Here is a 27,534-nt window from a genome sequence, read left to right as displayed (position 1 = left end):
ACCTTAACCAGCTCCTTTCCCTAACTTCCAACTTCTCCATTTTTGTCCTACCACCTCTATGAACCAATAAGATCTGGTAGCAGAGTAAGCCATTCTCCCTTCTCAAGCTCACTAGAACCAAATTGTACAATATCTTCCTTCCTTGTTTCTCTCCCATGTGCCCCTTGGTTACCATCCAAGCTTAGGCCTCAATTGTCTGCTTGCTTTCACTCCCTACCCTCTACACAGCAGGCTGTGTAGCAACTATCCCTGTCAAATAGAGAGTGCATTATTCAACCTGGCATTTAATCGTTTCTGTAATCAAGCTCTCCCCTTATTTCTAGCCCTCTGTTTCACTGGTCTTCCATACTTCAGCTAACTGGAATTGTTTTTCTTTCTTGGAATAATCTCTACGCCTTTTTTCCACTTCCATATCATGTTTTTGCCTTTGTTTGTAATGACTCTCCCACCTCCACACATTATATGCACTATCACCACTGCCAGAGTCAACCAACTCTCTTTCTTTGAAATCTTTCCTATCACCCTAATAATAAATAATATTGACCTTCCTGAGTGCCCAAGGACTTGGCCCCCTCCCTTAATAACAGCTTTGTGGTATATTTACTCTTTTATTTATTTGTTGTGTTTTCCCCTGATTCATTATTAAAGTCCTTGAAACAATTACTTCAGAAATGAAGCTGATAGAACTCACTCAATTCATTTGTGTTGAAAGAATGAATGAATGAGTGATGAAGAAAGTTCTTATATCACCTGCTTTTCAAAAGCAAGTTTTAAACTTCCTATTAATATAAAATTCAGAAATACTTAGCAGATATTTTGGTGTTCCTAGATATTACATAACAAATTAATGGAAAGCCATCATGAAACAGAATATAGGCCCCATTCAGCTAAAACTAGTTACACATGTCTTGGGTACACAGAACAACTGATGATATTGGAAGCATTAACTAGATAAATACAAGGCAATATAATCTAGTTTTATTTTCCCAGAAGGTTGTTTTGAGACCATCAGTTGTTCATAATGTATAGGAAAATATTGTTTTCATAAATTTTTAAGTGAAAATATTTTATTCTTTTCTATACTTCCCTATGTATTGAGCATGACTGAAACAAGCTTGGCATATGGTATTTTATAGTCCTCACAATCTATGTGACATAATTTAGAACTTAATTATATATAGGTATAAATTATATATTGATTTTTTTCTCCCAAACAAATATTAAATGAATGGGGAAAAACCTCCACACATTTCCTTAATTCCTGGCAGTTATTAAGCACTTAAACATTATCTTGTAGCAGCAGTGATACCATTAGTGTTAAGAGGTAGTGCAGTGGTGATGGCACCAGTGGTGGTGGTAGTGGCAGTGGTAGTAATAGAAGAAACAGTAATAGCAGCGCAATGTAAAGGGTTTTGTGGGAGATTCATTAGATACACCACCTCATTTAAATATTAAAACAACTCCACAAAATAGTTCTAATCCCTCCACTTTATAAATAAGAAAGCTGGAGTTCAAGGAACTTACTAAGGATATAAAAAAGATCTAGCTGGTCCTGAGTTTTTTTTTTCCTATTTCACAGTATTACCTCCTTATAAGCCATCTAATGAACAAATGCTTTTTTGGAATCCTTTTGCATCTGACATAGATTGGTTGAATAATTGATTGATATGAACAGCTGAGTGCAGTGCAGTGCAGAGTTCCCAGTAAGAAAGCAAATCATGGTTTGTTTTTTTTTTAATTTTCGCAGACTAACTAGGCACCCTCCTACCAACATCAACATATAAGAAACAAATTGTGAATTAAGATATACTCTAGCCCCTTATAACAAGATCCTTTCCACTTAAACTCATCTAATATGGTTAAGTATACCAGTGGATGCCTCTTTCTCCACCAGCAATGAGGGAAGGATTTACCCTGGGTACTAAGTCGCCTATTGCCAACCATGGATGCCTGGGGGGACAAGCGTTAATTATGACAAATGAGTCACATGATTTAGACATTAATCTAGAAAATACTTTAGCCAGTCAACGTCAATTAAACTTTTTATGTATTTAACTCATAATCTACTGAATGAAAAAACCAAGAAGACCCTAGCAACTTGGACATTTTCTCTTAACTCTTACCTTAGTTTTTCAAAAGCAAACCCTGGAGTTTGGCTACTGGTAAAGGAATCCATATGTTAATAACACAGTATTAAAATTTCTGATCAGTTACCAGCAATCCCGCTAAAAAAAATTGCTATAGTAACAAGGATAATTATCAGCATCTTAGGGGGTCAACTGTTTTGTTTTGTTTTTCCAGAGATTTTATTTATTTGACAGAAAGAGACACAGCAAGAGAGGGAACACAACAGGGGGAGTAGGAGAGGGAGAAGCAGGCTTTCCATCGAGCAGAGAGCCAGATGATGGGCTCGATCCCAGGACCCTGGGATCATGACCTGAGCCAAAGGCAGCCACTTAACAACTGAGCCACACAGGTGCCCCTGAAAAGTATATTTTAATTAAAATCCTATGCTGCCAACAAAGTCATTTAAAAATTATTTATTTTAAGATAGATAATTTTCCATTATCCATATGAACAGAAAGAATCATGTGGAAGAAATCATCCAAAACAGCAGAAGATCTAGAAGTTGCTACTTATTTCAGAAATACATTATTTAATTTGTTTTTTGCATGTTTAAATTCACTTTTCTAAGTCTTATTTAGGCTAATATTATAGTTTGACTTTCCTGAGTCCTCATCAAGTGCTAGAAGGAAGTTAATCTAGAAATGTGCTAGTGGATGATAATATGAAAAAAAAAACCATTAAAAATTATCTACTTTGAATGAGGAAAAATGACAGACCAAGTATCTCCTCTTTTACCCCAAAACTCTCAAAATGGAAACAAATAACTATATATTAAAAGAAAACTAAATCTGTATGAGTGAAAGTGCTAAAACAAACTTCCCTATTATCAAGGAAACTCTCAGGTCTGACTCAAAATAGTCCAGAATGAGTCACATAAGATCCTGGTTCTTAGCATGTACTTGCATTGTTAAACACAAATTCACTTATTCCTTGTTCCAAGGACTGATCCAGAACGCATAACATAATATAAGAGGTAATCTTAGGGCACCAGGGTGGCCCAGTCAGTTAAGCAATAGACTCGTGGTTTTGGCTCAAGTCCAGATCTGAGATCCAGCTCTCGCTTACCCCGAACAGCAGGCTTGTGCTCAGCATGGAGTCAGCCTAAGACTTTCTCTCTCAGGATGCCTGGGTGGCTCAATCAGTTAAGCATCTGCTTTGGATTTAGGTCATGATCCCAGAAACCTGGGATTGACTCTTGCTCGGTAGGGAGCCTGCTTCTCCCTCTGCCTCCTGCTCCAGTTTGGGCTTCTCTCTCTCTTTCTCTCTGATAAATAAATAAATATCTTAAAAAATAAAAAAATAAAAAAGATTCTCTCCCCCTCTCCCTTTGCTCTGCTCCCTTCTCTCTCCCTAAAATCAATAAATAAAATCTTAAAAAAAAAGGAAAAAGGTAATCTTGTCTGTTTTCTGACCCAGAGTCCTGAGAGCAGAAGGAAACCTTCCAATAACTGAAACAGCTCACAAATTTACAAAAGCAAAACCATTTTTAAAAGAGGGGTCATGGGGGCACCTGGGTGCCTCAGATGGCTAATAGTCTGCTTTGGGTCAGATCATGATCTCTAGGTCCCAGGAGTGAGCCCCTTGTCAGGCTCCCAACTCAGCAGGGGGTCTGCTTCTCCTTCTCCCTCTGCTTCTCCCCCTGTTTGTGCTCTCTCTCTCTGTTTCAAATGAATAAACAAAATCTTTAAAAAAATAAAATAACAGATGTGTCACTTCACAATTTTTCTTTTTCCTACCTAAGATTTCCTAACTAAACTGGTGGGGTGAAGATCTCTTGAAATTTACTGTGTGTCAGTGTATTTATAAACAGCCAAGTGGCCAGTGTTTTGTGTTGGCAGCCAAAAGCCAGTCATCCTAAATCAAGGTTTTTAGGTGCAGATTTTTTCACTCCCCTCTATATTCCTTTTGATTTAAAGGAGATTTGATCTGAGTAGCCAGCTGGCAATATATACAATGACATTTAGAACACATGTGTACGAACTTGAAACAAGTAGGGGCACTTGGGTGGCTCAGTTGGTTTAAGCGACCGACTCTTGATTTTGGCTCAGGTCGTGATCTCAGGATCTGAGATTGAGCCCCAAGTCTGTCCTGGGTGTGGAGTCTACTTAAGATTATCTCTCTCCCTTCCTTTGCCTCCCCACCCTTTCTCTCTCTCTTTAAAAAAACAAAACAACAACAACAACAACAACCACAAAACAAACTTGAAACAAGTATCATGAAAGAGAAGAATTATTATCTTTTTATTAAATGTACTGTGATTTGCAAAACAATTATATTAAGTATACCCCCTTAGTCAACTAAATTGGCCCAATAGTGTGGTGTTTAAAAAGGACACATTCATGTGTGTTAATATGTTGCATATGATGTCTCAATTATTTAAATAAAAATATATGACCAGATGGAATCCTTACCTTTTCAAGTATAGCATTGCCTTGGTGAGGATTGATGTTATGCTGGCTTATTTCTCTCTTGTATTTGTATTCATAAACTTGGTCAGTGATATTAATCAGCAGAGTTGATGGACTGAAGGCCAGTTTTCCACAGTCATACACAGTTCCACTTTCAATATCTGTTGGTGCTGTAGCATATCGTAAGATTAATCCCATTATGAGGCCTAGAATAAAGAATAAACAATTACAATGGAGGAGCTGAATCTAAAATGTTCTATCAGATGCTTTTAAGTATATGATTTTGAACTTGTAGAAGTAGTAGGAGATAAGTTTTTGTCCTTACCTGCCTTAGAAAATTGTTCACTCTTCTAAAGATACCAGTTCAATAGATTACATTAAGATATTTGTGGTGTGGACACTATTGCTTAAATATCCAACACATATTCCCCTATTTTTCCTTTCCAATGGAGTCACAAATTTTCGAAAGAAAAGCTACCCACTTCTTCTACCCAACCAAATGCTTCAAGAAAACCTTTGCTTTTTAACAAATACTAAGTAATCTGATCAGCCAGAAGATCAAATTTCTCAGAGAGTTTTTCCTCCACAAATCAGCACATATCTAAAACAGTGCCATCAAACTTAAATGAGGCACTTATATACCACGGTTGGGAAAGAAGTGTTATTCATTTTTTCCTTTGGGACATGACAGAGGTGATTTGTTCCCAACCCCCCCCCCCCCCACACACACACACCTTGTTTGTTTGTTTTTTGTTTTTTGTTTTTTGTTTTTTTTGTCGCTGGCAGATATCCTATGACCTTGAGGGGACCCATCCCAGGGTATGGTCAACATATGGGACCAAGATACAGACAGAACATAAGTCCTGATGACTTCACTGAACCACTGGAGCAACCTATTCTGGAGGTACCCTACTTCTAGGCTTCTTGTTATGTGATACAATACATTCTTTAATTTTTTAAACAGCTTAAAAAAAAGACTTTATTTGACAGAGAAAGAGAGACAGCGAGAGAGGGAACACAAGCAGGGGGAGTGGGATGGGGAGAAACAGGTTCCCCAATGAGCAGGGAGCCCAGTGTGGGGGACCCTGAGATCATGACCTGACCCAAAGGCAGATGCTTAACAACTGAGTCTCCCAGGCACCTCTTTTTCAAACAACATTGAATCAAGTTTCTGTCTACCTGTAGCAAATGCACTCTAAAGAGACAACATTCCTTTCAGTGAAGAGTTGAACCCAAGTAACAGTTCTTGACTTTTAAGTGTACATATGTACATGTTAGGATGCTCATGGTAATCTGGTGACTGTAAACTCCCCTAATACTTTGGATTTGTTACTAAATAGCAAAGAAACTTCAGAGGCCTATCCATTCCTCAATTTAAAATTTAGACTGATGTATGTGTTTTAGGATAAATCCACAATCTCCTCTTTAAAACACCAAATGTTTAAGGTTTTAGCACTCTTGTGAATCCAATCACTTAGCAGCCTTTCTTTATTTTATTAGTAATTATTTTTATTACTTTATTATTAGTATTTTCTAACTAACAAATAAATTAATAAAATAATAGAGTAATAAAATTATGAATTTTCATTAATTACTTAATAATTTGAGGGTGCATATTTCGCACAAGACATTTCTAGACTTAAAAATGCAGCACCAGTTCTATAGGAGGTCAAGTTTGTAAAATGCAAACCCTTAAGCAAACAATTATAATACAATGTGACATGTGCTATGACAGCTGGTAAGCCCTCTGTGTTATATGAGTATAAAGACAAAACACTCCAAAACCCTTTGAATGATGCAAAGCTTTAGATGAATCTTAAAAGGTCATATAAGATTTGTCGAAATAAGCTGAATCAGGGAAAAAGTTGGGGTCCAGGCTGCACATGTGGATGGCAGTACACAACAGCAGAGACAGCTAAAAGATTCCATTGAGTTCTGTTCACCAATGTGTAGCAGAGTTGGCAGGAAAGTGGACACTCAGGCAGAGATTGTGTTTGCTGACTGTTTTGGGTCTGGCTGGGTTCTCACCAATGGAATATAAGCAAATGTGATATGTGTCACTTCTGGAATATAGCTTTGAATAAGTAGGTGAGTTTTCCTCTTCTCCTGCCCGATCAGATAGATGGGAAGGAAACAAAGGCCCTATGAGTAGACAGAGTCACCAGACTGAAGGAGCCTTGGTCCCTGAGATACCAGGTGGGGGAAAGCCATCTGCCAACCCGGAATACCTCATTGGACTATTATGTGAGTGAAAAGTTAACTTCTGTTGTGCTGTCACTGAAATTGTAGTGTTAATGTGTTAAACAACACCAGGATAATAACCTACTGGAGATTATGTATAAATACAAAAGGACTGAAGAAACATGGTAGATTTATAGAGTCTATAGTGGTGTGAGGAGAGAATAAATGGAGGAAGAGAAAGATGAGAGAGAGAGAGAGACCACAGACCAGAGGCAGAGGCCCAGTCATAAAGAAGATCCTTGGTCATGCTAAAAAGTTTTTATTTTTAACTCAGTGGTAATGTATAACTACTGAAATATTTTAGGTAGGAGAATAAAACAATAAAATTTTTATGTAAGTGCTGTCACTTTGGCAATAATGTGGAGAACTAAAGAGAATGATGAGTGAGAATAAAAACGTATTTTATTTCAAGAATATTTTTACCTCCTTCTAGCTTCAGTATTTGGCCTAGTCCTCCATCATAGTGCGAAATACTGTGTCCTAACCTTTGTTGGCAAGAGAAAATAAGTGATGGACACATAACCCCCATGAGCGTCTGATCCACCATAGAACAGTGGGCAGACTTTCATGTGCCGTATCAAACGATTACAATAAAACCAGACAGGAAAGAGAGGGTGAAACACGTGTTCTACACTGCAAGTGGTTTAGGGTGCCTGTGAAGAACATCACTTTGCCAACACCCTTTGTCTAGGAAAGATTCATTTTCTAAGCTATTGGGCAGGTACCATGAGTGATTCTGTGACCTGTGCTTCCTGTTCAAGTGGGATATAAATAAGGGAAGCACAAGGCACTACCTGCAGGGGGCCTGAATGCAGAGAACCTATATTAATACTGCGCAGAATTCCCAGAAGGTGAGCCACTTATTTTTGCAATGTGCTTTCAGTACAATAACAAGTAAATATGAAATGCCCGCTGTGTTTTTCGAACTCAATTATTTGTCATAATGAGTGCCTCATCCCTGGGCCGCTGTGGTTAAAAATTCATAGAAGCCTTCAAAACCTAAATGGGCCTGCCTGCTCCTTAGTACCAGCTCTGGTCCCAGCTTTCAACAAGACACATGCTGGAGTAAATGGAGAAAGCTGCTTCTCACCATAGGTGACCAGATGGAAGAGCCATAATGATGAATCTCTCAGACACATCTCCCACTCTGAAGGACTGCAGCTCATCGATGGTCTCAGCTACTGTGTTCAGGAGTCCATGACCAAATTCACTGAGGCCAGGCAATGACTGACTTCAGTAGGGGCACCACGGCAGGGAGGTGGGGCTGTTCTGAAGGGTCACCATGACTTAAGGATCTCCATCAGCCTTGCTAAACCTTTCTTAGAATTGTGCCATCACCTAAACATTTTCTTACCTAGCCTTTCTGCACCTTCTTCCTCCCTCCGTAGGCACTGCAGCTGCACCAAGATATAACTGTCCCAGCATCCAAAAGCTCTCTCCCCATTTTCCCTCAAAAAAGTCCCCGCAAGAAATCTTTCACACAACTAATCTCTTCCCTGAGTTTGTTTCTCAGAGGACCCAAATTAACACACGTGACAAAAGGCTCTAGTCAGATTTCTCCTCACCCCAAGTCTCAAGAGGAAGCAACATCTTGATATAAGGTGAAGGCCCTTCGGGAAACTGCAGCTGTGCAGTGCACACAGTTAACAGACACATTTGCCCATCTGCACACTCCCACTGCAGTAGCTGCGGCTGAAAGATCCTTAATGTCTGAGGCCAGACACCCATCCATAGAGTCTATCAATGCTTCTGACAACCAAACGTCCACTCAGTGCTTTAGCCATATGTTGAAGTGAATATGGAGTGTCAAATGCACTCCAGCACAATATGCTTGAAAACAGGTGACAGATAAAGTAGGACTGCTAGTAGGAAAAAAAAAATTCTATCGAAGAGGGTTGTTTGTATACCCCCACAAAGGTATAGGATAAAGAAAGCACCAAGCACCTCTGTGCACAGAAGGAAAGAAGAGACTGGCTGCCACAGCTTATGGATACAAACCACTGCTCTCATCGGTATGCCATGAGCCCCAGCCTTATCGTCCCAGGAGGAAAAGAGGCAGCTTCTCCCAGCAAAGCAATACCATGCAGAGGCCTGGTTCTAGTTTATATTCTCACAAGCATGACACTTCCCTGGGCTCTGACCCCTAGCTAGCTGGTGGCATCACCTTCTCCAAGCACAAATTCTAGTCCAGATGTATGCCCTGCTTCTGCCTACATGTTTGGGCATTTGGGCAACGAGGAGGGCAGTAGCATAGATGTGCTCTCGAGTGAACCCTGACCTCTTCCTAACAGCCCACAAGCCCCAGGATGGAGCTTGGACAATATACCTCATTCCTAAACGACTCATAGTCCTACAAATTCCATCTCATGTTCTACCTATGGAGGCCCATGCTCTGATGCAGCCTGTGCTCAATGAATTCCCTCATCGTTGAGTTTTTATAGCACTCACAGTTTAAACCACACCCTTTCTGGCCCAATTTTATAAAGCCTTACATTGTTCAACACTGCTTTGTGGACGTTGGCTTTGTCTCACCCACTAGACAATGAAACTGTTTAGGGCAGAGACTCCATGTTATTCTTCAACTCTGTTTCCTTCCAAAAAGCTACACTTTAGGCAGAATTATAACCCAACTTTCTCTAAGTCCACAAACTCTCTTGGAGTCAAGAAGAAAAAGGTCTTCCAAGCTCATGTAGTTGGTCAGTGAACAACATTTGAAAATGTCACATGTAAGAAATATCACACCGAGTGCTGTGATGCTCCTGTCCTTGCATAGCTTGCAGTGTAACCGCCCATAGCAGATGCCCGGCAGGCAGCTGACATGATGATGTTTGTAGGAACAGAAAGGAGGGAAGAAGGAAGAAGGAGCCTCATGGGCACTCAGAATGAGAAACATTTAGGAATATGACCCTTGTCTTTCTGAACTGGCTTTCACTTCATGCTCCACATTGAAAATATAAGAAAACTCCCCTCCCTCCTTCCCTCATTTGGCTTTCATGCCACAGACACACGAGGCATTGTTCTAAGACATGGGAGAATTATAAAAATGAATAAAATATGGCCCTAACCCTAAAAGATTAAAATATTTTAAACTACCAGGCCTTTTCCTCTTCCCAATCTGTGATCCTGATTTCCAATAAGTATAAGGTATGAGTATTTCCTAAGTCTCTTCTATTAATCCTGTGTTTCACCACCAATCTGCCTGCTTCTTACTGACAGTCATTCTACATGATGCTGAAGCATCTCCCTAAAGGGGCTTTTCTTAGAGAAATATGGATGGGCATTTACTTTTATATATAATGACTATATTTATATATAATGTAACAGATCACAGAATGGTTTTGAAAAAACAGTGTTAAAATCTCTCTGGCTATGTTCAGACCTATGACTGGGTTCATACACTATCACACGCACTGCCACATTGCATGTGGCTCCCTTTAGATTATTTTTCTGTAGGAGTGGTACTCCCCTTGAGTCATACGATGCAATAAGACCATCCCTACACATGTATCTAATCTGACTAGCCCATGGTTATATATTTCAATGCTACATGATATCAAAGAGAGTTTAGAAGCCTAAAACAAACATATGTATTTAATATGTAAAGACTGAAGAAGAAATGAGTTTCGTCGTTCTTTCATTCTGTATGCATGGAGTGGCCTCCAAGAATAATCTAGATAAACGAAGCATTGCCTCTTACTAAAACAAGAAGATAAATCCTTAAACTATATATTATATATCAACTTGATTAGTGTATGAGACACAGTTGATTGCCAATCCAGCATTCATCCCCCTGCTTTTCCCAACAAAGCCCTGATTTGTTCAGCTATCACCCCTCCTCACACAGCAGTGTACTGAGGGTAAGTTGACTTCTTCAGCTCTAACAGTGTTCCCATTCCCCTTGCTGGTCATTGGTACTAGAACAGCATGTGACTCTATTCCAGTTGATAAAAAGGGAAGGGAAGCTGGCTAGGGAGCTTCTTAGAAAAGCTTTGATATCCTAAGGGAGAGAGAGAGTAGTGATGAGTTCCTTCCTTCCTTCGGATATTATTGGGCCTGGATATTATTAGGATACCAGGAACTTCTGCACTCACCTAAGCTCTCACCTGATGTTAATCAGCATTTGGAATAGCAAAGAGAAGAAAAGGAAAGAAGCTGGGTCCTTGATGACAATAATGGGCTCCTAAATCAACAGCCCTGAAGACTATTCTTCTCTCTGGAGTTCTATTTGTGGAAGATAATAAATGTCTTTATCGCTTAAGTCTGTTTCCGCCAAGCGTTCTGTTATTAGCAACTGAAAGCAAACTATTTTTTTTAAACAAGTAAATGTATAAAGTCCTAAGGAACCCTAAAGGAAAGACCAACTAAAACTCCACCCCCCAATGTTAGGGAAGGTCTCATACAGGAGGTTCTTAAGGATGTATAGGAATTCTCCAGGTAGAATAGAGGGCAAGAACTTTCTAGGAAAAGTATTCAGAAATCAGTGAGCATGTTGCTAATCAGGCACACGAAGGAGTTTGGGAGGGTTAACTAGGGCAGCTGAGATCAAGGGCCCCAGCACAGCTGGAGAACAGAAAGGGAGTTCAAGAGGGAGAGACAGTTGGCAAAAAGGTCTCGAGAAAGAATGGTGGGAGGTTTCTTGTTAGGAAAAAGACTTGCTGTGTTTTTCAGCTAAGGAAACAGCATTAGGAGACAGTTATCTGAAGAGAGAAATGAGAGTTAAGATATGGTGAGGACATGGAGAGGAAGTTAACATCAGAATTTGTCTATATTTACATGAGGAAGAATTTAGCAAAGGAATTTGAGTACAGGAGTTTTAAGATGACAGTTATAAAATTAAGCCAAGGAAGACCATTGTTTACCATTACCAGGACTTGTTACAGTGGGGGACTCTTCAAAGTAAGGAATCTAATATAATATTTCAGTCATCCAGGTTCAAAAAATATGTACTGGGGATTCAAAAATGTGGAAATAAAGAAGGAAAGGGTGTGACAAATATTGTAAGGAAGCCAAATCAGTGGACACCAATTAACTGTCTGCAAGTTAGTATTCACAAATATTAGACTTTGTGTCATCTTCACAATTTTTCCCTTTCACTTGATAGTTATCTACCTCTTCCATCATATCAAAGTCTTCATCAGAATAGTGATTTAGAAAGATGATATGGGCTTGAATTTCAAACGCTAAATGCATTTCCTAACGTTTTTCTGTTGGCACTTCAGTCTTAACCTGAGATTAATCACAGACAGAACCGAAAGTAAAAATATACAATGCTCTCTGATTATTTAGGGATTTCATTCCTTCTCTGCCCTCCCACCAATCTTCTAAATTCAAAGGACTAAAGGAAAGTGTGGGTGTTGCTAAAAGGGACACAATTTATTGCTTTATGCTGGCTCATTAACAACTTGCTTTGGTGAAGAAAAAAATTCTCTAAGGGTTTCAGAATAGGTCTGGGCACCTTCCAGTAAAAGTATCCATGATGTTCCAAAGTAGAAAGGGGTTCATGAACCTATTCCACCTTTGGATGCCTCCCTCCAAGTTCTTTCTTCTCACAGGTTAGAGTCACATGGGAAATAATAGAAAGACCTGACGATCAGATCTTCTACCATGGTAGGGTGTCCACTGTTTATCTCCATCTTTGGAGGATACTAAACAACACACAAAGGCACTCACACATATACACAGCACACATTTCATACCACTCTGGGGTTCCTAACATGGGATTATAGATAACTTTCTAGAAACTATCTCGTTTACCAGCTTGTACATAGCTAACACCCTTCTTTACAATTGTTTTAGGAAGTTTACAGAAGAAATGTAGAGATAGAGATATCTAATTAGCCACATACTGACTAAAACAAAATGATTTCTTATCTTATAATGTTCATACAAAACAATCTATTTTTTCCTCAAGCCGGAGGGAGAAATATTATAAAAACAATAAATAGTAAAAGAGCAGGAGGGGTAGGGAACTCTCTAATAAGTGAAGATTTTCTCCCAACCCCCCATTCAGCTAAGGAGGACAACGGAGAAAGAGGAAAGACAGAAGGAAGTAAAGGAGACAAAACTAGGAACCACTATATTCAGCTTTATTTTCCTAGTGAAGTAGTTATTAAACTCTAATGCATTAGGAACCTCTGGAAGATTTGTTAAACACAGATTGCTGCATTCTGCCCCAAGTTTCCTACTCAGTAGGCCTGGGTTGCGGCCCACATATTTGCATTTCTAAAAAGTTCTCAGGTGATGCTGACACTGGTGAGAAGCACCCTCGTATGAGACAACAAATAGTTCCTACCATTAGGACTGCCATTGCAGTCACAGAACCCTGTCAAAGTCCATGCCACCAGATTCATTCATACAGGTTTCAAACAGCATGGAGAGTCCAGAAGCATAATTAAAGATTCTACCTTCAGTCCCTTCCAAAAATTCAATTCAATTAAACTAACATCTGATGAAAGCCTATTTTGCATGATTCATGAGAACAAGGCATTTACAGTAACTTCTCCACCCATTCTGACAGCCACAGACATTTAAAACCAGAGGGACTGTAGACTTGCAATACCGCTTTCCCTGATGCTGTGGCAGGTGTTTCCAGGGCAGCCTCATCCCTCTCCCTGGGACATTTTAACCTAGCTTCTTGGCATGGCTTCACATTCACAATATTGCTCCCACTCTATTTCCCACACTGGGCTTTTTGTTATGATAGAATAATACTTCTGAGGCCTTAAGGTAAAAACGACAACAACAAAAAACAAAATCAAAACTTTACTACTTGCCTCCTTTCCCCAATCTTTCCCCATCCCTGACTACACATTAGCATCAGACTTTGGTGAGAGGACAAACTTTGAGAGCCCTAGCTTTCAAAATGGTCTTGTCAATTATTCTGTGAACCCTTGGCTAAAGTTGTAAATTGTCCGAGCTTCTTTGTCCTTACATGCAAACTGAAGATCATTGTATTTTGCATGGATGTGGTAAGGATTAGAAATAATATTTATAATTAGATATCTCAGTCTCTATCTTTCTTCTGTAAACTTCCTAAGATACTATCACCTGGCACAGAGTAGACATTTATTAAATAATAACGACTCTCCCAGGGCTAGGTGTCTGAAAGGACATGGGTTTTATGGTCCTGGACTTAAATCTTGGCCCCATTACCAGCAAGTCATTTCATGTCTCTGAGGGTTAGTTTCCTCTTTTGTCATGTGAAAATGATAATATCTCCTCCACAACACACACATGCACACACAAACACCCAGGTTTGTGATACCCTGTAGTCACATGGAGCCAAACTACCAAGGTTTGAGTCCCAGTTGTGGCATTTTGTAGATCTGTGAACTTAGGGAGTTATACTTGATTTTTGGTGCCTCAGTTTCCCCATCTAAAGAAAGGTTGTTGTGAGGACTAAACGACTGAACATAAGTAAAGCCATATGACAAAACAGTTCACATTGTAAACACTAATTGTGGTAATTATTTTTACTATTATATTTTGATATAAGTTTCACAAATGTTATTTCTTTATATCTCTACTTCCCTAGCCATATAATTTTAATCCAACTTAGACTACATATAATGTCTCCATAAACAGTTTGAATCATAGATTCATTTTCTTGATATGTTTACTTCTTACTTAGCCTTTAATATCCTGAGGGAGGATGTTCTGAGGTACCACAAGAGTTTGCACTCAAGGGCTTCCTCTGTAGCTCCTTAGAGATTCAGAAGCACAACAGAATGTATAGGAGGTCATTTTCTTAAAATCAACTTTTGAAAACCTACAGAGAGGAATGCACCTTGAACTTTTGTACTTGTTCAACATTTATTTGGCTAACACTTTATAGCACGGAAAACCTTGTCCTCTGAAGCTCCTTAAAATCAACCTTTTACATTAAAGGGAGAGTCAAGTTCAGTTCACTGGGCTCTTAATCCTAATTACCTGTCCTACAGATTTCTTCAAATTAAACCAGAAGCATTCTGATTTTCACATGACATGCATCCATGAACCCCTGAGTTTTCAACCTGTTCTCTCTGTTCTGATGATATAACTTGCTCTCCTTACTTTTCTGACAGGAATTCAATAAGATTTACTGAGCACTCATTACAAAATCAGAGCAGAACTGAAAGCAGTAAGAATGGTGAAAAAACACTAACTAAATTCCTATCTGGGAGGGTTCTGGGAAGAAAGTTACTGATTTGGGTTGGAATGGCTTTATGGCTGAAGTTAGTCTTGGCCTAAATTTTGAAGGACCTTGAAGTTGGAAAGGTGTTTTCATTTCTTCCTCATTTGACAGATGAGACAAGTAAGGTCAGAGATTAAGTCACTTGCCCAAAGTAATGCATCTAGCTACTGGAAGAAAAAAAGAAAGAAAGTAAATCCTTGGGATTAAAAGTCCAAATTCCCCAAAAGAGCATCCAATGCTTTCTCTGTAAAGCAAACCACGTTTGAGTGAGTACAAAGCCTCAGAAGGGCCTTCCAGACAGGGGGAGGAGTGCAAAGTGGTAATAATCATCTTTTACAGGTCTGGCAGCCAAGAAGGCTGTGCTGGACCGGAGAGGAGCAACATGGATCAGGAGGGTGGAGACACATCATGTTGACCAGCACAATTTCACCCTGAGGAACCTCCTAGCAGTGATATGATGAATTTAATGCCCTCTGATTTTTCAAGAAACATTGCTTTTAAAATCTTAGTGATTCATCATGTAACTATATTATCTATAAATTTTTTTAAAAACATGCTTCAAGTAAATTATTTAACCCTATTATATTGTTAAGTGTACTGTTAGACCTAGTTTACCTAGTTCAACATGACATAGTTTAAAGAATTCAAAACCTAAATTTTATGGCTTGGAATTTTCCTTCTGTCTACTAAACAGGGAACAAATTTTCACATGAGTTCAGAGAGTGTCCCTCAGAGTGTAAGGCCGTAGAATCAAAGATAGAATTCTAAGAGGTTTAAATTGTTCTGTCCCTAAGCTTAGATTCCAAACCTCAAATATATAGCATTATGAATGTCCTCTAAAGTATGAGAGCCCCCAGTGAAGTGTAACGAAATTCTTAATGTCATCGGGGAAAAAGGAGCAATTTTCCTTTTATGAACAATGAACATGGGATACAGGGCCCTAAGTGAGTGGCACTAAGTGAGTGCACCAGCTGCTGTCAATCAATATTTTGACCATTAATAGTCATGTAAGCTATTAGTCCCATTTAAATGAATATCATCATTGCTTAGCTATTAAGCCAGTTATAGATTTCGATCCTGAATTTTGAAATAATGAGAGCCATAGAATGTCATAAGACAAAATTACCCATTACTGTTCCTCATGAAGTAAAGATATGGTTATCATGCTGCCACTGATTTTCAAAAGCATCTTAGGACCCTTCATATAAAAAAAAAAAGATATTTTTCAATAATAGATTATTTGTAGTTGGAGTACCAGATTTATCTCTAATGAACACAGAATCAGACCAAACACTACACATGATTTTTCTTGGCTTTATACAACCTTTCATATGACATCTTCAGGTTAACAACTTTGAAATTGTTTCTAACAAAAACTGTGAGAGCAGTTAAATGTTCTGTTTGATAACTTTTCCTCCTACTTTTCTTTAACTGCTCATTTCCTAAGCCCCTGCTCCTTAGAATTTTTAAATTGGATTCCTGATATACTAATAAATGTATTAACATCTATTGTGTCTTCTTTTTTTATTTATTTTTTATTTTTTTTAAGATTTTATTTATTAATTTGACACACAGAGATCACAAGTAGGCAGAGAAGCAGGCAGAAAGAGAGGGAGAAGCAGGCTCCCTGCTGAGCAGAAAGCCTTGATGTGGGGCTCAATCCCAGGACCTGGGATCATGACCTGAGCTGAAGGCAGAGGCTTTAACCCACTGAGCCACCCAGGCTCCCCTCTATTGTGTCTTCTAAAGGATATTAGACATTTCAGCAGAATACCAGCAGAAAGGCAGGATGTCTTTAGTAGAGATGGAGGTTGAATTTCAATTTAGCAGCTAATTACATGACCTTCACCTCAATAAGTTTTCCTTTCCTTGTCTGAAATTAAGATGTGGAATTATCATCTCAAGACTTCCTCCCAATTCATGAATTTCAAATTCATTTTTAGGTGCTGGGCACTTTATTCACTTGGCATTTCCTTTCCCCTTCTCATTTAAACGTGTTTATTAGAATGTCCAATCTTGTTCCTTGTTGTAGTCTCAGACTATTTTATCACTGACAGAAAGTCAGTGATAACATTTCAGGTATAACATTTAGATCATGCCTGAAGAAGAAATCTTATATGTCATTAATGCCATCCATATGGACTATTTTCAGAGACTTTTGGTAAAAGATCTTTTATGATAAATAGGAACAAACCTTATTAGACATATGTATAGATGTATAAGAGCACATGGACCTTGCTATGTGTGGCTGTTCAGTTTGGGTGAAGTTACTTCACTGTTCTGAAATTTAGTTTCTTCCTCTGTAAAATGAGGAACTGGAGGAGATAACCTCTCAGAGTCCCTTAAATTTCAACAATTATAATTCTATACCAACAAAAAACTAAACAATACTAAAATAAAAGTATTTTCAGCTATTTATATAGTTTAAGATAACTCAAGGATACTCAGAATTCTCATAAAGGAATACTTATGCATATACATGCACATTTTCCTAATTTTTTAAAGTTTTATTTAGTTATTTTAGATAGAGAGAGAGCATGAATGGGGGGAGAGGCAAAGGGAGAATGATTGAGAGAGAGAAGCAGACTCTGGGCTCAATGTGGAGCCCAACATTCGGCGATCTCATGACCTTGGGATCATGACCTGAACCAAAATGAAGTGTCAGCCACTTAACCAACTCAACAACCCAAGCGTTCCTGTTTTCATAATCTTTATAATCATTTTACTTTGCATTGTGTCAGAATTTGCTTTTAATAACTTACAAATAAAAAGTTTATGAAGGAACAAAAATCAGACAACTTAATCCCACTCTTATTAACCATAAGCCTTAAGAATAGCAATTTAAAGAAATGCTATCTGAACTATTGTGCAATGTGCTAATATTTCATGACTTCAACCGCAACTTCAAAGCATTTCATGAAGTTTTGAGAATTAAAGATAATCTGAGATTTTTTTCAGGCTCAAAAGTAAAAGTTGCATTTATGTATTGTGAGTAAAAAGTATGGCTCAATTTTAGTAAGTCATCAAAATTTAATCAAAAGTTTTACAAAACCGTATCTCCATGATAGATAAGCTGATATTGGCAAAATGAGCCATAGTTTAATTAAATTCAGTGCTATGAAGAAATCTTTTCTTATTAGAAGGTTTATAATTTTAAAATCTGTGTTGTTTTGCAAAACCATATGCAGCCCTTTAATATAATGCCAAGAATTACATTGTTTCTGGCTTCTCAGATTACATCCCATATCCTCATTGATTATTTATTAGCCAAGTCCAGAGAAAGAAAGATCATGGTTCACTGTTGATGGAGAAGGGCAAATAACTGCTGCCTAGGGCTTTACATCTGACAGAATCTCTTCCTTTCTCTTTGACTTTCTCTTCAACCTGATTGTGTTTTCCCCTCAGAAGAGAGTTTTGTTTTGTGCTTTAAAACTCTCAACACAAAGGAATTTAACTTTGTGTTCTGAAGGGATCAGTATATCAGTCTCCTGAAAGAAATTATACTTCTTAGCCTACAACTTTTAGTTCCTAGCTTAAGTATCTCACAGTGGAATTCAGTTAAAGCATAGAATTTCTCGTGGTCTCAAATCATGATGGTACATTTTCATCATCAGGATATCACATAGCTAGCATATAAAATGTTCATTGATCCTGTTCTCCAAACCTCAGAGATACAAATGGCTTCAAGACTTCCAAAATGAGGGAAACAAAATATAAAAGTACAATTTTTGCAATGTATTATCCCAATGCCCCACCTGTTTTCATTGCATTCAAAATTTCTATCCATTACCAGGTTAAGATCAGAAAGGTAATGTGAAAGTGAGTAGGTTTTAAAGCTACCAGTGTCTTGCTTTACTTTCAAAGATGAGAGTACAGTGTGGATAATCTTTGTCACATTTTATTCAAGTTTCTGAAAGGCATGACATAGCAAATTACGTAGAAAGAGTAATATTTTGGAAGTTTAAAATGTTAAATGCTTTTCCACATCTTGCCCTCTCTCCCCCCCCAAAATGGTACATAACAAATAACATTAAAATGACAATTATAAATTAGAAAGTCTGAAATCAGCCTAAGAAATGAAAACTATTGCATAAAGAAACTCTCTTATAAGAAAATAAAACATTGCCCATATAATTAAAATGGATTTGGATATAATTATTCCAATAGGAGGACTGGAGTATGTTTCTGAACATTTCCTTCTTGAAACTAGTTGAGAAAAGAGAATTTACTCCATACATTTTAAATGATGTTATTTCTAGAACTTTATAATGCTTCTCAGTTCCTCCTGTGAAAGATGGGCTGCTCTTTGTGACTGTGGAGCCATGACTTCCCAACATCAATCATTACAAAAACAAACAATTTGCTCTGTTTGACTCGGTTTGACTCCCCACATGACAACGGACCCGCATCTGTCAATAGACATGATGTGTGCCGTGTGAGAACATGACTGTGACATTTACTCTTGTGACAGGGCAAATTTCAGCAGCTCATCTGGAAAGAGATGAGCATTCATTATGCTGCGGCACCTTTCATCAAGCTAATGACATTTCAATCAGCACATTTTCTCCAGTTTCAATACTTCGCCATCTGAGCACAAGACTCTAATTACGCCCAAGCAACAAGTTTCACATCAATCCTACAATTTCTGCACTCACCATATACCATAGCTCCTCCGGTTTCATGCAAGAAGCGAAATCGATGATTTTTAAATAACCAGATTGTCAAAATGGTAAGGATGAGCAAAAAATTAAAGACAAGCAGCTCCACTGCTCCCTGATGTTGAAACTGATACTCATCCTTCTCTGACATAAACCTTTGCTGTCTCTCCATTCTCCGGTCTTCTTGGGATTCCTTAGATTAAAAACCTGGATAATAAGGGCTATCAAGATTTGCCTAAGACAGTCGGCTGCCTGAAGATCTCAGAATAAACACTGCCACTTAAGTTGCTACTTCATGAGCGTTCTGCCTTGGCTTAGTATTCAGATGGCTTCTAGTTACAACTTCCTGTTTCTCTCTTAAAGCAGCCCTGTCTCTTTTCAAACTCCAGACTGTAGTTTCATCATGGACTCTCACTGTCTTTAAATGATTCATTCCACGAAATTATCTTTCATGCTGGATAGACCTGCAAGCAATCATTCTGAGATCTTGAATCATGATTCTTATTGTCTCAAACAAACTCCTGAAGCTGCATAACTAGTGAATTGTAGATTAAGAATAAAACAGATCACCTTTCATCAGTAACATTTCTAAGTTCGAAAAACTAACTCCTGAATCAGAACCTCACTCACATGCCAGATTTCTCCTCTTCAACCAAAGTCTACCAGTGTGAAAGGGATTGATTAATAGCTCTTATTTGACCTAAAATGATTTCACAAGAATTTTCTTTTAAGTTGAGAAGCAAGAAAGAATTTAGTATATGATTCTCTCTCTCTCTGGCTTTATATAACTGGCAGTCACAAACGCAGTGTTTAAACTTTGAACCAATTGTTTCCCTTTTAACAAGAATAAATGAAAGCAAAAGACAAAAAGAAAATCCTGTACTGTCTCTACAGCTGTGCTGTTTAGATATGCTGAGTCAAAAAAGAAAAAGACACTAAACACATATTTCTGAAGAAAAAAAATATATGGCCATCCTCAGTAATACCACATACACAGATTTCTCTTTATAGGGTTTCTGGTCCAGGCATTCGGGACCCACAGAAATCTGCCACAGATCCCAAACCTCTTCTGTCCTGTGGCAAAACAATGTGATTAGGTCACTGAGGAATAGTCTGCCATCAGCTATAAAGGCTCCCGAAATCTCAAGGCTCAGACTATAACAGTGATGATTTCTTCAGATCATCTTCCATTTGGCAGGCTGGTTCTGTCTGAATTTATATCTTTATGCTGTTTAAAAACATTCAAGACAACACTACTACCATGGGTTCTGCTGCTTTGCTATGATTTGCTTGCCTTATTGGTTCTACTGTGTGATTAGAGACAGTCAAGGGTTAAGTGAGTATTTTCTTCATTTCATGGCATTATTGTAACTCAGAGGAGTATAAATCATTTAGTATCCCCATACTTGACAGAATTGGTATTCAACTTATACAGTGTAAATAATTCCTTGAGTAGGAAGAGTCCAAATATATCCTTAAAGGTTCTTGTCACCAAAAGCTAAAGGTCAAACATGTAATATATTGTGAACTAACTAGCTCCTCAATAACAGTTTCACCCGCAGGAAAGCCTATCAACCACTTACTGTAAAACTGCTGTTTCAGCTTCTTTGCCTTCTGCAACTTTTGAAGCTGATTTCCTCTTTGCGTTTAACTCAGCAGGGGGTATTTATGTGGGCTGCAGATGTTCCTTTAACACACTACCCTTTTTGGCAGGCGTATCTGGGATGACTAATATTCAAACTGTTTTGAAATCTGTCAGGTAATGCTTGCAAGAATTTCATGAAGCTTTGTTAGCAGGTTCTACCTTTGTAATTTTGCAACCCCACAGGTTTAGTCTTGAGTTGCTAGATTTACAAGATAACCCAAATTCAAAGCCCAACAATTCCATGTCTTATTTTTTTGTTTCAAAAATCATTTAATTAGTTTGGTTTTCTTTTAATAATGGTGATTATTCCATCCGGGTAAAATAAACTTTCTTTGGTTGTCTTATTATGACATCCAATTGCATTATCTCCCCTAGTAAAACAATTCAATGAGAGGATTAAAAGTCCTTGGAATATTTTGATTGGCTAAAACACTATTTGTAAAAGGCCTAAATTTGATGTCAACATATTCAAATAAATATATTTCACATTAAAAATTATACACATGGCTCTTCTAGGAAAAATCTGGTTAAGATCTGGCTTTCCTTTGCATGTGGTCAAAATCTGTTAGTGCCTATTTGCCACAAGTCCCACTCCACCCATTTCAGTCATTCATGTTTCCTGGATAGCCCCTGAAGTCATTTGATATGTGGCCCCTGGTTTATTCTAGGATTGGAATACATTCACTGTTGCATTGTCTAATTCTGATGCTGCTTACCAGCAGCATGGAAAGCTGAGAAGAAAAGGGGATTCAGAAAACTTCTCCAATTCTTTTTTTTTTTAAGATTTTTATTTATTTATTTGACAGACAGAGATCACAAGTGGGCAGAGAGTCAGGCAGAGAGAGAGGAGGAAGCAGGCTCCCTGCTGAGCAGAGACCCCCCCCCCCCAATGCGGGTCTCAATCCCAGTGCCTTGGGATCATGACCTGAGCTAAAGGCAGAGGCTTAACCCACTGAGCCACCCAGGCTCCCCTCCAATTCTTTAAATCAGAAAAGTACTTCAGTTTTTCCTATTTTGTGTTTTTTCCCTCAGAATATCATTTTATTTTCTGCTGCACCAATAAAAGTAAAAAAGAAAGAAAGAAAGAAAGAAAGAAAGAAAGAAAGAAAGAAAACAAAGAAAGAAATAGAAACACATATTAATGCAGCATCTGCTATAGACCAGGAAATATTTTAGGACATTTAATGTAGTATGATTTAATATTCATAAAAACCTTTCTACAACCAAGAAATTTAAGGTTCAGAAAGAATTGGTAACACTTCCAAGGTTGTACAACTAGTAGAAGAAGTTAAATTTATATCTGGGGTTTAATCACCTTGATTAACTCATGTTGGCTTGTCAGTGACTTTCCTGGTTTTAGCAATCAAAATCCTGTATCCCAAGAGACTCTTAACTCACAGGCAAACCAGTCATCCTGTTAGACAGGGTTTCCCAAAAGTGAAAATCCTGTACTGTTAATAATAGCTGTTCCTTTTGACATTCCATAGGGAGAATTCACACAAAACAGGAATATCAATTTAAAATTAAGGAGCTGTTTTGTTAGCTGGTGGCAATAACCCTTAGTGCCATGTTTTCTGATGACGTTGGAATGGAACCCAAAACTTAAGCATAAGCCCAAAGAAACATTCTTGATTGTTCCTTAATCCCAGTCTTAACACCTGCTGACCAGTGAGTCAAAAGTTCTTGCTGCAAGATGCAACATGCAGGTAAGAGGAAGTAAAGAGAAAAACAAGAGGCCCAGCCCATTGCTGTTGAGTACGCCCTGCCTTAGCTTGCCCATCTGGCACCATGGAAGGAAGGACTTGAAGAGAAGAGCCTCTCAGTCCAAGTAACCTTGTATAGCGTAGTTATCCCACTCACTAGTGAAAGTGACCAGTTAGAACCCACAGGCTGTGTTTCAGAATCTAAGCAATCATTTGAGAGTTCCTTATTGTTAGAAAGGATGGTGGAGACTGTGTGCTCAGAGGATCAAGAAAGGATATTTTTCCTAGGTTCAGGAGAGATGCTGAGAGTTCCTCTTCCTCACTTGCTTGAGTCTCACCCTGCCAAGTTCTCTCTCAACCATTGGGCTTCACAGGAAATACTTAAGGCAACCCATTGCCTCATTCCCTTGGCCTCTCCCCCAGTATTCATCCCTATCTGAGACCAGTGAGATGGAGTTGTGTATTTTGCCCCCAAAACTTCTGAAATGGTCCAGGGCAGGACAGCAATTAAGTTTACTTAAAGACATACAATGTCATGAACCAAAAATTCATCCCCTATTCTATTGTCAAACTCATCATAAATCCATCTGTTAAAATAATTAATAAGGAGACAACTAGGCCAGGGTGGCACTAATGCATTGGTAGCCTATGTAAGCCAACCAAATCTAAGCAAGAATCAATGCACTAAATCCAAGAAAGTGACACATAAGAACAATCAATTATAAATAGTCACCAAGACTTTCCCAAATAAGGCAATCACTTAAGTTATTGTCAATCAAACAATTTCCTGGGTTCAATTCCACATCTTCTCTATAAAAACATCTCTCTTACTTCCTATTGACAGAGTACTCCTACTAAGCACTTTCAGTTTAGTGTTGTCCCAGTTTGAATGGATGTACACCCAAAGAAACTCTTGAAAATTTTAATGTGCCTCATCTTTTAACATATTTAATTTAACACATTTAATGTGCCTAATCTTTTAACACATTTAAGCTTCTCCTACTCTCCCCAAAAGTCACATTAGCACACACACACAAAAATGCTCCTAATTTGAACAATATTTACCTTTCCCATCACCAGATTCCAGAGAAATGAGAGTTCAAAAATTTCACAGGTAGGGGCGCCTGGGTGGCTCAGTGGGTTAAGCTGCTGCCTTCAGCTCAGGTCATGATCTCGGGGTTCTGGGATCAAGTCCCACATCGGGCTCTCTGCTCGGCAGGGAGCCTGCTTCCTTCTCTCTCTCTCTCTCTCTCTCTGCCTGCCTCTCTGCCTGCTTGTGATCTCTCTGTCAAATAAATAAATAAAATCTTTAAAAAAAAAAATTCACAGGTAAGTTAAATTCCATAAAAAACACTTAGACAATACTAACTCCTCCAGAAATGCACTACCCACACCTGCTTTTTCCTTTTCCACCTCTGCAGAGTCCTGGGTCTCTGGAATGCAGGGCCATAAACCAAGGAAATAACCCTTAAGTCCATGTTCTTTCCACTACTCTTCATTATGGTGGCAAAGTAAAAGAAAAGTCATTGCAAACTACTGAAGTGAGAGAATTTGTATAGTTTTATTTAAACAACTCAGGTACAGAAACATATGTGGCATGAATGAGGATCTCTTCCTTCTAATATCCTATAGGGTGTGTTCCTTCAGTGCTCTGAAGTGGGAAAACTGGGACACTGTTTTCCCAGGTGAGCAGTTATTTCTGGATTGTTGATCCTTGATGCCCAGTAGTACATACAAAGGTCCCCCATCCAGGCATAAGCAGAGAGAAGGAGAATCCACTTGCATTGCTTGCCATTTGCTGGTCTTGCCACCACAAATACATACCAGACTTTTTATTTAGGCATTTATTCACTGAATATTCCCAAAGCTGTACAGAGTGGGAGGAAAGCAAATCTGTCATTGTGCCTGTTATCTAGATGTGTCAGCTCTATGCCATCAAAATGCAATGGCTTCACAGCTAAAGCCTCAGGAGTAAGGAGGTTCCCAGATGGATAGTCTTCAATTCCTAATGCAGTCTCTTCTTTCCCTTTTGTCTCTAGCTTTCTCTTGGTAGCACATCATCCCTTTTTGTTTACAGAGAACATCTCTTCAAGAAATAATAATGTTACACATCGATTATATATTAGTTTTAAAATGTTAAAAAAAAAAAAAAAGAAGAAGAAGAAGCTTCAGTCCATTGGTCCCCTGTTCTGTCTTGTACATATATTGGAAGAGTCAGGCATGAGAAACTCATTGGCTTTTTTACTCATTGACTTTTGATTTTATTCAATTTCTGTCAGCTTTTCACAAGGTAAGGTAAGTACAAGCTGGTCACAGTGACTTCCCCCAACCTAGGAATAAGGCTTCAGAGGTAAAGGGAAGTACAAACTCTGAGCCTAGGACGGGGAACACAAAATGGAGAACTACCCCTCTAAACTGCAGCTTATTTTAATAAAAATCTCCTGCAATCAAAGACCGGAGGAAATGTATTTCTTTGATTTCCTATTAAGTGTCCACATGACAAATTAACATTCTTCTTAGGATATAATTTCTATCATGTCTTAAAAACAAATAACTCTGACCTCATTAACTAAAATACACTTTACCCTCTCACTTCCTATCAAGTTATAAAATTTTTATATGAACTAGCAAAAAAAGGCACTAGGACCTTCACCTCCCCCTAATTTCTACACTATTTTTTCTAGAGAGAGAAAGGGGAAAAGAAGGAAAGCAGAGTTTTCAACAAGGTGAAGTTGAATATTCTATTTATTTATTTGACAGAGAGAGATCACAAGCAGGCAGAGAAGCAGGCAGAGAGAGAGAGAAAGGGAAGCAGACTCTCCGCTGAGCAGAGAGCCCTATGTAGGGCTCCATCCCAGGACCCTGGGATCATGACCTGAGCTGAAGGCAGAGGCTTTAACCCACCGAGCCACCCAGGTGCCCCGAAGTTGAATATTCTTGAAAATATTTTTCTGAAATGAAATATGTAAATGGCAAGCAGATTTTGACAGAAATGCCTCTACCATCTCTTAAATCTATTCAAAATACAGCATTTGAGGCAAGCTTTGTTGGATAATATCTCAATGTGGGTTTCCTCAAGAGCAGAGTCTGAGAAAAAATCTCAGGTGAATATGGTTTATTTAGATGATCCCAGGAATCACAAGTGAGAAAGTCTGCATAAAGGCTAGGAAATACCATTATTCAGAAATAAAAATTTAAGCTTCATTGTAGCCTAATCCATTCCCCACTTCATCCATACCTTTACAGAGTCTATGTACTTTGAAAATCTAGTAAATTAATTTATAGGTATGCTGAGAACATCCCTTAAGCAGCAACTAAAATTAATTTTATTATGCTTAAGGCAACTAAATTACATAATAAATTTCATGACAAACAATATGGGTTTCTTAGATAAGAAAGGAATCATGCCCTATGATCAGTTGAGTTAAAGTCCCATATCGCAGGTGGAGAGGAAATTCAATTTGCTTTGAAATGTTATTTTTTTTAATGGTTATGTAAAGTTTAAGTTTTAAATTTAAACTTTAGAAAACTACTCTAAAGTTTAAGTTTTAAATTTAAACTTTAGAAAACTACTCTGGGACTCTTTGAAGACTATGTAACTTGGTGTATGCACATACAAACATACATTACACACAACCCTAAGATCTCACTCCAAATAAAGTTTAAACAATAGGTTACATATTCATTTTAATCGAGCCTCACTAGTATTAAGGTATGTCATAGAACAATGTGATTTTAGCTCTGAAAAACTGTCCTGCATCACTGTGTGGAAAAAAAAAACAATAAATTCACAAAGCAAGTGAGAGTTTTTCAATGGCATTTTGTTGTTGTTGTTGTTGTTTGTTGTTATTACATTAGCTACCAGATCCAAGAATGTATCTTGCCCCTTCTACCATGTGAGGACACAGCTAGAATATAACTGTCTATGACCCAAGAAGTAGATTCCCACAAGACATCAAATCTGCTAGCACCTTGATTTTGGGCTCCCCAGCCTCCAGAACCTATAAATCTCAATTAAAGCCATAACACAGAATATCATATTATAGTGGCTATAAGAAAAGTTATTCAAGGTTCTCAGACTGCTTAACAAAATTCCTGAAAAGAGAGACACTTATAAATATTTTTTTAGTCTTAGTATTCTCTCTACAGATACAGTTTTCTCCAGCACATTTGGACTCCACAATTGAGGAAATATAAATAATATGCAGTCTATAAATGTTAAATGAAGAATCTTTTTTTTTTTTTTTAAACAAAAATGTCTTGGAGAGGAAGGAAGCTGGCAGAGGAATAGGAGACTGAAATATCATTGGGTCCCAGGAGTTCAGCTAGATAGTTTATCAAATAATTCTGAACATCTAAAAACTCAAAAGGAGTTAGAAGAGAAGAAGAGCAGCAATTCTAGGAATAGAAAATTGAACAGAAATTCTAGGAAGGTAGGATGTGTGGAGAAGTGAATCTGAAGCAATGGTAAGATAGACCATGGGGAGTGGGGCTGGTTCCCGGCGAGCAGTGAAGCAGTTGAGCACAAAATCAGAACTTTTAGAAGTCTGCCCCTCTGAGTAATGTTGGCCCAGAGGCT

General features: G+C 38.2%; 1 protein-coding gene across 2 annotated transcripts in view; it reads right to left on the bottom strand.

Annotated features, from left to right (window-relative positions):
* SLC9A9 (solute carrier family 9 member A9) overlaps positions 1-27,534 on the bottom strand; it is a 695,514-nt gene that overhangs the window by 531,615 nt on the left and 136,365 nt on the right. The window contains exons 1-2 of one of the 2 annotated variants that reach the window (XM_059163845.1): positions 19,605-19,934; positions 4,539-4,741 (exon numbers count right to left, since the gene is read on the bottom strand). In XM_059163845.1, the coding sequence (XP_059019828.1) occupies positions 4,539-4,741; positions 19,605-19,779 (378 nt within the window). In that variant the 5' untranslated portion in view covers positions 19,780-19,934. Of the gene's footprint in view, positions 1-4,538; positions 4,742-19,604; positions 19,935-27,534 lie in introns of those variants that run through there. The other variant, XM_059163846.1, reaches the window with a different exon arrangement.

This window comes from Mustela lutreola, chromosome 2 (genome assembly GCF_030435805.1).
Source record: "Mustela lutreola isolate mMusLut2 chromosome 2, mMusLut2.pri, whole genome shotgun sequence".
Classification (NCBI taxonomy): domain Eukaryota; kingdom Metazoa; phylum Chordata; class Mammalia; order Carnivora; family Mustelidae; genus Mustela; species Mustela lutreola.
The sequence above is the reverse complement of the archived record's forward strand: the minus strand, read 5'-3'. Positions and strand labels throughout refer to the sequence as shown.